Below are 12,187 nucleotides of genomic sequence, written 5' to 3' on the forward strand. Positions count from 1 at the left end.
ACACACTAAGAGAAAAAAAAGGAATTTAATAAAAGACCCCTCTTCAAGTATGGAATCAGTTTCATTTCAAACAGAAACAGAAATTTGACAGTTAACTACTAAAGGTACTAATTTCTTCTGAAGGTATGGAAAAATTTTATTTGATAAGGAAGGTATTTTATTTTTGTCTTTAGGCTATGAATAAAGCAAAGGAGATGAAATTTAGATAAACAAGGTAAAGTAGCATTTTGATGAAAGTGAAAGATAAACTGAACTGGTTGAGATAGTTTATTTAGTTTGTTTTTTATTAATCCGTAGATCACTTTCACATGAGTTATTTTTTAATTAAAAACATTTATTTCCTGATTAGAAATATGATACCATTTTGTTCTAGAAAATTTCAAGGCAGAAAAATATAATGGAAAAATAAAAATGACACACAATCCCGTTAGAAGCAACCATCTCATTGGCATTTTGAATAGCTTTTCTTTCATTGTTTAAAAAAAATTTTTTTTGTTGGTCATGGATCTTGAACTCTGGACTTGGGCGCCATCCCTGAGCTCTTCATCTCAAGGCCAGCTCTCTACCACTTGAGCCACAGAGCCACTTCCTTTTCTTTCATTCCTTATAGAGTAAATCTAATAGGACATATCCACAGTTGGCTGTTGAAGGAAGTTTCATAGCTTTCTCGGAGGTGGCCAGCAAGATCTCGAGCTTTAGGTAGACAGAACCAAGAATTCCATAATAAAAAGAGTTGGGGGTCTAACTGCTCATTTAGTTTTCAAGAAGCAGCGAAGCCTAGGTTCCTCTAAAACCTAAAATGAGAACTAAAATGATCCTGATAGAATACTTCTGACCATGCATCTAAAGGAACATAAACGTGCATAGGGATAATCTCATATCTATACCTACGGAAACATGATTTACAACAACCACAATATGGAATCAGCCTAAGTGATTCCACAGTGAGTTTAGGTAGCAACAGACGAAGGAATAAGGAAAATGTGGTCTGTATGCACAGTATATACAGAGCATTATTCAGCCACAAAGAGGAGTGAATTTAAGTCATTTGCAGGGAAAATGAATGGAACTGTAGATCAAATTAAATGAAATGAGCTGAGAAAGACAAAGTTTGCATGTTCTCTCTCATATGCAAAGTCTAGATGGTAAAAAAAAAAATCCAAACCCACCAACAAATGAAAAGAGGAGAAATTGGTTGGGGGTTGAGAACTAGTTAGAGGAAAGAAGGTATAAGGAGAGAATGAAGAGAGTTAAATGTGATTGAAGTACTTCATATGAGTGTAAGAAATAGAACAATAAAACCCATTAAAATGGTTTTCAAAGGGAAGATAAGAAAGTAATATGAGGGGCAAATTTGATCAAGGTTCAGTAGTGTGTGGAAATGATACACTGAAACTCTTTTGTACAATATAGGGTGAGAGAGAAAGAAATACAGATAGAGATAGGAAGATAGATAGATAGATATAGACAGACTGATAGATAGATAGAATACTTACCCAATGTAGAGAAGCAAATGGGGGAGGCCCACACAACCTTTTGCTTCAAGGCTGAAAGACTTACCCAAGGCAGAGGAGGTCTCCATGAATGGGAAATCAGCACTTTCCCTGGGGAGAGGTTTGCCAATACCTGGTGCCTGAAGGTCTGCTCTGTGTTCTTCTTAGCAGGGATAAATTTATTTCATCTGCATCAAGAAAGAACACAACAAATGAAAAGAAGCCATGAGTTTTGGTGCTACTATTATTGTCCCTAGTTATCTTTCCTCAATCATATTCAAGTGCTGTGTAAATAGTCGTTACTCTGGACAGTTGACCCTGGCATCCCTGGACACATGCTCCAAGGAGACGACCATTGGAAAAACAAACTATGAATGCTCAAATTCCAGAGAATTCAGTGCTGTGCTACAGATGCTTGATTCAATGGAATCTTTCCCATGAAGGAAAGGTTCATGGTGATAGGTGATCGTGTGGAGAGACCTAAGGGAGACCAAGTGAGAGTTCCCCTCTCTAACGAAGAGCGGGAGAGGGCATCCTGAGGTGTCCATCTTGCAGGCGGGCTGGGTGTCCACGGTGTGGAAGGCAGTACTTTATCCAAGAATTGTAAGCAGGGTTTACTGCTTCTCACGTGCCTAAGTCAGGGCTGTACAAATGTGTCCTTGAAGTGTTCTCAGATCTGGTGTAAGGATTCTGACCCTGGCCCCTCAGCAGGGCACCAGCTACCCACGGAGGTGCTCACTGAAGCCAGGGGAGCCCAGAGCCCCAAGAGGTAGCTACAGCATGGGGTCAGTAGTGTCAGATGTTTTGATGGTGGCGATGGTGTGTGACATCTGGAGTGGCAGTGGGGGGAGGAAGGGGACAATGACAGCTGAGGTGAGCTCACGAGTTATCCAGGATGCAGTCTCTTAGCAAACACCTCTGAAGGCCCTGGGTTTGGGGAAGTGTGAGTTACACACAAGCCCCCTTCCCCTTTCTTACCATGTCTTGCATGTTTTCTGGTGTCTAAATATTCAACTTCAGCCGGCGCGCTGGTGGCTCACGCCTGTAATCCTAGCTACTCAGGAGGCTGAGATCTGGGGATCGAGGTTCAAAGCCAGTCCGAGCAGGAGACCGTGAGACTCCTATCTCCAATAAACCACCAGAAAACCGGAAGTGGCGCTGTAGCTCAAGTGGTAGAGCACTCGCCTTGAGCTGAAGAGGTGAGGGACAGCGCCCAGGCCCAGAGTTCAAGCCCCACGACCGACAAAAAAATAAAATAAAATAAATAAATAAATATTCAGCTTCTCACTGCTGGTGTTGTTACCTGAGCACTGCTGTCATTCAGCATTTCAAGACTTCCCCTTGGGGGATTTCCCCTTCCCGGTTTTTTTTTGCCATTCGGTCATGGCTTCATGTGTATAACCCCCTATGCAGCTTTTGACATGATTTGATAATGCACTTTATTTAGGAAGGGGCTACTGGAAAGCAGTTACTTAATTTAACACATATCAAACACATGTAGATTTCAACAACAGCACAACAATACCATGCTTTTAAAAGTGGCAGTGGTAATTCCTAAAAATGGTGGGTTATTGCAGAGAAGTTTTAAATCATCCAGGCTTTCTAATCCACGTTTTTAGGGTCCAATAGATTCTGTCTGGGGCCATTAAATAGTCAGTCCCCAATGTCTGTGGTTTCCTTATCTGTGGTTTCAATTAACCTCAGATTTAAAATATTAAAAAAAAACAACCCTGAGGTGTGCTAAATGTGAACAGCTTTTTTTCCCCCCTTGTTGTTATTCTCAAAGCAAAGTAAAGCCAGCTCAATCATGAATTTGCTGAAGCAGTTTGACCAATTGTAGTTAAGAAAAAAACGATACATTTTAGAAAATCAAAAGAAATTTCAAAACCAAACATTTTTTTTTTCTGGTCCTGGGGCTTGAACTCAGGGCCTGGCACAGTCCCTGAGCTGCTTTTGCTCAAGGCTAGCGCTCTACCATTTGAGGAGTAGAACTCTACCACAGGACCACTGCCAGTTTTTTTTTTTTTTTGAGTAGTTTATTGGAGATAAGCATTTCATGCAGTTTCCTTCCAGGGCTGGCTTTGAACCGCAATCCTCAGATCTCAGCTTCCTGAGTAGCTAGCATTACTGATGTGAGCTGCAGGAATCTGGCTAAACCAAACACTTTAAATTTCCACAGCTCAGTAGATGCACAGAATCTTGGTGGTGCCATGTTGGGAACAGTTGTTTTTAAATCTTGGTATGATCTGCTGAGTGTTTACTTGCCCTTCATTTTGTGAAAATATGCCTCCTCCCAAAGCAAAGGGCGTCCCCCCCATCTCCTGCCAAACAAAGTAAAAATTAATGTGCCTAAATTGAAATGTTAGATCTGTTGGGAGTTGGCATGTCTTTCACAGAAGTTGGGCTGTTTGTGGGAAAAAAATGAATCAAGCTTCTGAAATACAGTACTGGCCTCTATGTATTTTGAGTATTCATGGTCCTTCTTCAATTGCAATCTTCTTAAAACACATACCCAGGGCTTCCAAGGGTCCACTGTAAGTAACAACTGTTATGTAGTACTTATATTAGGTCATGTAGACATAAAGTAATACACCATGCTATTTTGCATAAGGGGCTTGAGCATCTATGGTATCTGTGGGGGTGGTCCTGGAACCCATCCCCAAGAAGAGTGAGGGACAATTATATTTCCTGGCTCTAGATGGGTTGGTGGATATTCCAAATCTTTTCAGATTCAGCAATGATAGCTGCAGGTAAATTATGCAGAGGTTGTTTTTCTCTTTGGCTCCACGGTGCAAGCTGGAGTGAGTGAAGACAGCTGAAAACTCACATCCTTACATTCTGGAGATTTTCAAGATCTGTTTGTTGGGGAGCTGGAGAGTAGGGATGGGTTCAGGTAGAACAGTGATTCTCAATGCTTGTTTTCTGGACTGAGAGAGTCAGCACAACTAGGAATTTGATAGAAGCATTGACTCAGGGCTCACTCCCATATTAAATCAGAAGCTGGGTTGGGGTGCAGCAGTCTGCCCTGTGGTAATTCCTCTATATGACTCTGATGCATGCTAGACGTTGAGAACCACTGAGCTGCTCAAAGCCAGGTGGCTTAAACAAAACAGAAGTTCATTTCTCACCTGTTGACTTCATTCATTTGTGGTATGTGGTACAATACCAGTTTATCGTTCTATGGTAATAGAATACCAGTTTGTGATTTATAATAGAATATCAATTTATAAACAACAGAAATGTGTTTCTCATAGTTTTAGAGCATGGGAAGTCTAACATCAAGGTGCTGGAATCTGAGTTTCATTAAGGATTCAGCTCCTGGTTCACAGATGGCCGTCTTGTTGTTCTTTGCATGGTGAAGGAACACAGGAGCTCTCTGGGGCCTCCTTCCAAAGAGACTGTTCCAGTTAGGAGGGTCCCACCTTCATGATCAAGTCACCTTCCGATGGGCATTCTTCTAGTGCCATCTCACTGAGGGGTAGGATTTCAACATACCCAACTTTGGGTGCATGGGGAACATCGATACTGGATCGGTAGCCCTAGTATATTAGCACATGTACAAGCAGTCCAGGAGTGAAGTGGCTACATCTCCCGTTGATATATTTATCAAAGTTTTTTCAACTCTAAAACTATGAAAAAGTGTCAGAGTGCAGGTTAGATAATGGATATAAAGCGAATAGGTGCTCAGCCATCATAATGATGGCTATTCGTTTTCCCCCTCCAATTTTCCTCTTAAAATTCTGTAAAAGAAGTCATGCAAGTAATTGTTTTAGACAGCTTTGTATCTTCTACAGATAGGCCATATATGAGGCCACCGTTTTTTAAGTATGCAAATGTAAAGTGTCACTTTAGCTTTGTATTTATTCATTTATAAGGGTGTCTAACTACCTAGTAGAGTGTCTTTTTATGAAACAAGTCAAAAAGTCTCATCTACATTTGAATGAACTAAGGTATCCCTGCAGAATTCATAGTTTAATAAAGAGATAACAGCCAAGTGTCTTTTACACAATTGGCTCTTGATTATCTGCTCTGTGTTGTTGGCATTTCTCTTCTTCAGGCTTGAAGCATGATCCTCCATGACCTGACATATAACCCCTAGGGAAGACTGGGTTTTCTTCCTTCTCTGCGACCCACAGGCCCCTATCTGGGCCTCCTTCTGTGCTGCTGTGCTGGCTGGGTGGCCCGCTGCTCAATGGGCCAGGAGAAGGCCTGATGCGGCCCGGTGCAGGAATGCATAGCTGTGGGGCTAGGGCACGTGGCAGTAACTACCTACTAAATAGATGCTTTCAGCAGAATTTATGTTTGGGGCAATACCAAAAGCATCTGGTAAAATGCTGTTTAATATTTGTGATCCAAATGCAAAATATGTTCTCGTTAGCTTACTCAAGTGTTATATTCTTACTTCATATAGCAAGCAGTTTCCTAGCTCTATGCCAGCATGTATTGTTTGACTTCAAATGTTTTTACTTTCCTTTTTTTCAGAAATGGACACATAGTTTTATTCAAGAAATGAACTGGCAAAATAAATGAAAGAGTGTCTCACTGGAGCTCAGGAGACGGAGTCTGAAGAAAGGTCTATGGGAAAAAGGCATCACTAAAGGTAAACGTATTTTATTCTCTCTTGTAAACAAGGAAACATCCTATTATTCTGGTAAATGAGTTTCGTGAGAATTTTGAAATAAATTTGGGTGTTTTTTCTCTTTCAACATGTAATTATACAAGTAACCCACCCATTGAAAAACTTTTAACCATGTCCACAGAATGTTTGTAAAAGTTTAAAGAGAACCTTAGTGTTAGGTTTTTTTAAAAAGAGGTAGCCGAGTAAGAACAGCACCACTCATGTGGTATTTAGGTAAGGGGTAGGTTTATTCAGTAGACCTGCTGGGACCAGGCCAGGTTGGCCCTCCACGCGGCTGGGAAAGGCTGGGAAAGAGAGAGAGCTGGGAAAGAGAGAGCAGAGAAAGAGAAGAGAGCTAGAAAAAAGAGAGGAAAGAGCTAGAAAAGAGCAGAGAGAGGGCTTCTGGGCCTGGGCTAGGCCTTATCTAGGGTATGGGCGGAGAAAGGTGTGGCCACATCAAATTCAGATGTGACCTCAGCAGATGCAGATGTGACCTCTTCCAGGTGTCCCAGTTGCCTAGGTAATGCAGGTACTGTGTGGAGACTTTGCTGCGAGGAGGGTGGAGTCTTCTAGCCATCCAGGAGTGGACCTTACACTTAGTAGAATTCTTCTATGCCCAACAAGAAATCTGCAAGCTTTACTTTTATTTTCTTCTTGTTTTTCTTCAGTGGCCAGGTGGGACAATTATGTGTTCTTCAGTGTATGTATACACTATGAACATATTCGTACTGTGCCTTTTTACCTAACATTCAACTAGCAGTTTCCTTTAACATGACCGATTATCCAGTTCTGAGTTGAAGGGTAGTTCTAGCATGTTACCCTTGAACCACAAGACAAAGAAAAAGCAAACCAGTACGTGTTGCAAGGCAATGATTTAAAAATACAAATTACTTCAGATGATTAGTTTCTCTCTCTCTCTTTGGAATGTGTAACAGCGCCCAGGCCTGAAGTCACGCCACAGGTGTTTCTAGGAAAAGTCTTGTAGAACCAGTTCGGTATCATCGTGTGGCAGACACAAGTCAAAAGGCAGGAGGAGGGCATGACCTGGCCGGGGGAAGCCTGCCTGACCGCAGGTGCGCGCGCAGTTTAATCTGTGTGGGGCTGGGGTGTGGGAACCTGGCTGGGCCGCAGCCCCCCGCGTGAGCCCTCGGCCCCCCGGGCAGCGCAGCCCCCGGCTCCGCCCACACCCAGCCCCCGGCTTCAGGGCCTGTAAAATGGGTTCAGGAGGGCGTCGCGGGACGCGGGGACGGCCGGGACCGGAAAAATCAAAGGCGCACCCTGGCGGAATTTGGCCCCTGCCGCTCGTCGTACTCGGCGGCCGAGGACGCGGCGCTCCCCGAGAACTTTGTCCCGCGGCGGCGGCCGCCCGGGCGCCGGGCTCGCTCGTGAGGCCGGGCCACACCCACGGGGAGCGCTCGCCCGGGACCGCGGCCGCGGGGGGGGGGGGGGGGCGTCACCCCGAAACCGCGCCCGCCCGCCCGGCGGGAGCCCCGCCCGCCCGGCCGCCCTCCGCCTTCCCGCCGCCAAGCCGCCAACACCGCCGCCGCCCGCCCATGCTCTCGGCCACAGGGAAGGCTCGCCACCTCCTCCGCCTCTTCCCGGTCCCCAGAATGGGCGACTTCGCCTCGAGGGTCGTGGTCGGCCCCCAGGAGGCCTTGCCGGGCCGGAAGGAGCCGATCGCGGTAGCAGGTGAGGAGCGGGCGCATGCGCAGCAGCCGGAGCCCACCGCGCCCGGCTCCGGGAGGGTCGGAGCTGGCGGTCCGCGGTCTGCGCAGGCGCACTGAAGCCGCGGAGCCGGGAGTGCGTGGGGGGAGGGCGGGAATGGGAGGGGGGGACGGTCAGGGCTGGCGTTCTGCGCAGGCGCACTGACGCGCAGGAGCCCCCAGCAGTTGGGATTTGGCGGGGTGCGCGTGCCCCCGTAGCTGAGGCTGGTCCCGCAGGCAGGCACTCTTCTCTTTGTTCAGCTTTTCCGCTTCTTAGGAGGAAATCAAGCTCTCTGGAAGAGTCTAGCTGGCGTAGAGTGCAGCTCTTGGGCTTGGGCAGGATGAGAGATGGGGGGGGTCCCCTCTCAGCAGGATGCCCTGCCTCGATGTCCCTTCTTGGCCTGGAGGCCGCTGAGACCTAGTGTGCAGACTTCACTTTTGAAGTTTTCATGCCAGTGTTCTGGCTGCAAAAATGGTTCCCAGCTTCTCGTTACCCCCAGGACTGCTGGCCTCTCCCCCCCCTCTCCCCCCCCCCCCGTCCCTGCCCGCGATGGCTCAGCCCATGTCCCGGCTGATCCTTGACCTAATTAGTCATTTTAGAGCAGTGTTTGCACACTTTCCAAAACGTTGTGGCTATTGTCACACTGATACTTTGGATACAGTAAGGAGGAAATTTTAGGAAAATGATGATAGACCTGGATGCATTTAACCTGCTACAAAGTTTGCAAAAAGATTTTTCTGTTTCTGTTGGGGAGGGGGGGAGTACAGGTCCATCGCTACCAGTACCATGAATTAACATGCACTTATAATGTAGGACTTTATTTTGAATTAATATACATTTGTAATATGAGGGTGGATCATACATGTATTACCATACTCACACAGTGCTCTTTAAATGAATTCACCTCCTCCACCATCTTCCCATCCCCCCTTACACATTCAACCTCTGATGTGTTTCCTTATGTTGTGAGTGTATGCATATGCAAATACATACACATGCAATACACATACACATACAGTCCTTTGAGCCTCTTCATCCCCCGTATTCCTTCTTTGTCGTCATCCCCACCCTCCCTCCTCTAGTCCCCTCCTAAACAGTTCTCCTTTTATGTTCATGCCGGGACCATGTTTTGAGCAGCACAAGTTGAGAATCCCTAAGTCTGAACTCTGAAATGCTCCAAAATCTAAACGCTTTTTGAGCACCTCTTTATATCAGAGGGAGGAAATTCCAAACTCGACATCATGCAATGGGACACAGGCAAAGGGATGTTGCACAAAATCACCCACAGGCTGTGTGTGTAAGGGGTTGGGTTTCATGTTTAGACTTGGGATAGTGCACTCACTATCTTGTAATGTGTACGCTAATATTCCAGTCATTTCCAATGAGAGATTCTCAGCCTAAATTACCTTGCTGCAGTATCTTACAAAGTGAGCTTGCCCCTCACATTAGAGGTGGTGGTGGTGGCATCTCATGCCTGGTTGCTGAATCAGAGGAACTTGGGCAATCTGTCTTTAAAACAAGCCCTCCATGCCGGGCGCCAGTGGCTCTCGCCTGTAATCCTAGCTACTCAGGAGGCTGAGATCTGAGGATCGCAGTTCAAAGCCAGCCCGGGCAGGAAAGTCCATGAGACTCCTGTCTCCAAAAAACCACTAGAAAACCGGAAGTGGTGCTGTGGCTCAAGTGGTAGAGCTCTAGCCTTGAGCTGAAGAGCGCAGGGACAGCGCCCAAGCCCAGAGTTCAAGCCCCATGACCGACAAAAAAAAAAAAAAAAAAAAAAGCCCTCCAGATAATTCTGATGACTGCTCTAGTTTGTAAGCCACCACCACGGAGGTATTGGAACACAAAGTGGCGTTTAACCTTTTACATATGGCTCCATGCCAAAGAATCCTGTGTTGGAGAATTTCCCAAAAATTCTTCCATCCTTCTTACCCTTAAAGAGTTCTAAGTGTTGTCTATGTGTGAAAATGGAACCAACGTAACTACAGGGGTGGGTGATGGGAGAGATGAGAAGGATGGGAGGGGTGCCATTGATCAAGGTGCATTGTACTCATAAACCGACTTGTTGACTTGAAACCCTTTTGTACAACTGCTTATAGATAAAAAGAAAAATGTTGAGTTTGAAAAGGAGGCCATTTTGAGGGTTTGCAGTAAGAAAAGGTAGAGGCACTTGGAAAAGGGTATGACCTTTTTCTTATTCACAGCTACACATGTAACCCACACATCAGACGTGTTACCTGAGGCAAAGCTAGAGGAGGACAAACAACATGTGTGGTCTCTGAAATTTGTGATTTTTTTGGGGGGGGAAGGGTAAATTGTGAGGCTTCTACTCTAGGCCTTGGCTCTGTTCCTGAGTTCTTTGTGTTCAAGGCTGGCACTCTACCACTTGAGCCACAGTGCCACTTCCAGTTTTCTGGTGGTTCATTGGAGATAAGATTCTCATGGACTTTCTCATGGTTTTGAAATGTGATCCTCAGATCTCACCTTCCTGAGCAGTGAGGGTTATAGGTATGAGCCACTGGGCACCCAGCTTCAAACTTTCATTATTCCCCCTCACAATGAATCAAAAGATAAATAGATTAGCCTTGGTAATTAGTTACTGTTTTACATTGAATTGTAGGTGCTAACCAGTGTGACCAGAAAAGATAAGACAATTAGAAATTACAAAAGAAGGAAAGATTAGAAATTCTTAAATACATACAGGAATATAGTAAATGGCAAAGGTAATAATCTCAGATCAGTGCGGACAAGATGGAATATTAGGTAATTTGTGTTGGGACAGTTGCAAGATCTTATGGGTGCTTTTTTTTTTTTGGTCATTTATGGGGCTTGAACTCTGGGCCTGGGAGCTGTCCCTCAGCTCTTCAGCTCAAGGCTGGTGCTCTACCAATTGAGCCACAGCGCCACTTTGGGCTTTTTCTACTTAGATAGTGCTAAGGAATCGAATCCAGGGCCTCATGCATGCAAGGCAAACACTCTACCACTGAGCCACCTTCCCAGCCCGACAAAGGTTCTTTATTATCTTAATTTCCAGACATTCAATGATAATAATCTCTCACACTCACTGAGTGTACTGTGTGACGGACACTGTCATGCCATTTATTAATATGTTTAGTATTCACAGTACCCCAAGGAGTGGTAACTGCGATGATCCCCATTTCTGGATGAAGTCACAGAGGCCAGAGCCTTTGGCATCTTACCCACGCTTGCGTACCTGATAAGTAGCTGGGCTGGCTAGGCATGGGGGCAGCTCACTTCCAAACAGCTATAACGTCGTTCATTTAGTTAAATGTAAAAATGAAACAACTAAGTATTAAAAAGGAGAATTCTTGGGGGCTAGGAAGGTGGCTCAGTGGTAGAGCGCTTGCCTTGCATGCCTGAGGCCCTGGGTTCGATTCCTCAGCACCACATAAGCAAAAAGAAAAAAGCCAGAAGTGGCGCTGTGGCTCAAGTGGTAGAGTGCTAGCCTTGAACTGAAGAGCTGAGGGACAGCGCCCAGGCCCAGAGTTCAGGCCTCACGACCGGACCCCCCCCCAAAAAAAAAAAACAAAAAAAGAATTCTTTTAGAAACTTCATGTAAGAAAAGCCCTCGTATCAATAACTGGAGAAATTAGACAATGTGAAAGATTGAAGTGTTAGATCACATCAAAATTAAAGCTTTTTGATTATTTTGTGTATGTGGCAAAAAAAAAAAAAAATCACCTAAGCAGAGTTAAGACAGCTTGGAATACACAGGTGCATCACATACCACAGGAGGACCAATCTCTAATATCCAAGAAGCTTCTAGAAGCTACTAAGGACAAAGCCAGTGTCCATTAGAAACACAAGAAAAGGTTTTGAATACAGTTTACAGAAAAGAAAGAACATTTGATTTATATAAAAAGATGCTCTCTTTCACTTCCAGTGAGGAGAATGCAAATACTCTTTTTCATTTTTTAGGTTGGCAAAAATCCAGAACTTTGATGGTACACTCTTTGATGGTGAACTCTTCTAGTGTCAGCCGGCTGCACTCCCCTGGAAGGCAACTTGGCAGTATCTGTTATAGATTTCAATGCATATACCTTTGGACTCAGAAATTCAGTTTCTGGGAATTTGCCCTTCAGATGCACTTTGCACACATGCCAAATGATGACGGTACCAGGTTATTCACTGCAGCTTGGTGGGCAATAGCCAAAGGTTGGACTCAACCCAAATAGCCCGTCAGTGGGGGTAGTTAAGTAAATGGTGATCCATCTTCACAATGAACTATGCAGCTGTAAAGAGGATGTGGGGCTATTCTATATGGAGAGTGTGCCAGGGTGGAGTTTAGGGAACAGACAAGGTCAGAAGAGCACAGAGAGTTTGTGAGCGAGTAGGGAGATAAAAATATACCTGC

The 12,187-nt window shown here is 45.1% G+C and overlaps 1 protein-coding gene across 1 annotated transcript in view; it reads left to right on the forward strand.

Moving 5' to 3' along the window:
- The first annotated feature begins 7,635 nt into the window (after window positions 1-7,635).
- Msra (methionine sulfoxide reductase A) overlaps window positions 7,636-12,187 on the forward strand; it is a 252,745-nt gene continuing 248,193 nt past the window's right edge. The window contains exon 1 of the mRNA XM_042699865.1: window positions 7,636-7,800. Coding sequence (XP_042555799.1) covers window positions 7,665-7,800 — 136 coding nt within the window. The 5' untranslated portion in view covers window positions 7,636-7,664. The remainder of the gene's footprint in view (window positions 7,801-12,187) is intronic.

The sequence above is a fragment of the Dipodomys spectabilis genome, unplaced genomic scaffold (assembly GCF_019054845.1).
Source record: "Dipodomys spectabilis isolate Male_0828 unplaced genomic scaffold, ASM1905484v1 ptg000263l, whole genome shotgun sequence".
Classification (NCBI taxonomy): domain Eukaryota; kingdom Metazoa; phylum Chordata; class Mammalia; order Rodentia; family Heteromyidae; genus Dipodomys; species Dipodomys spectabilis.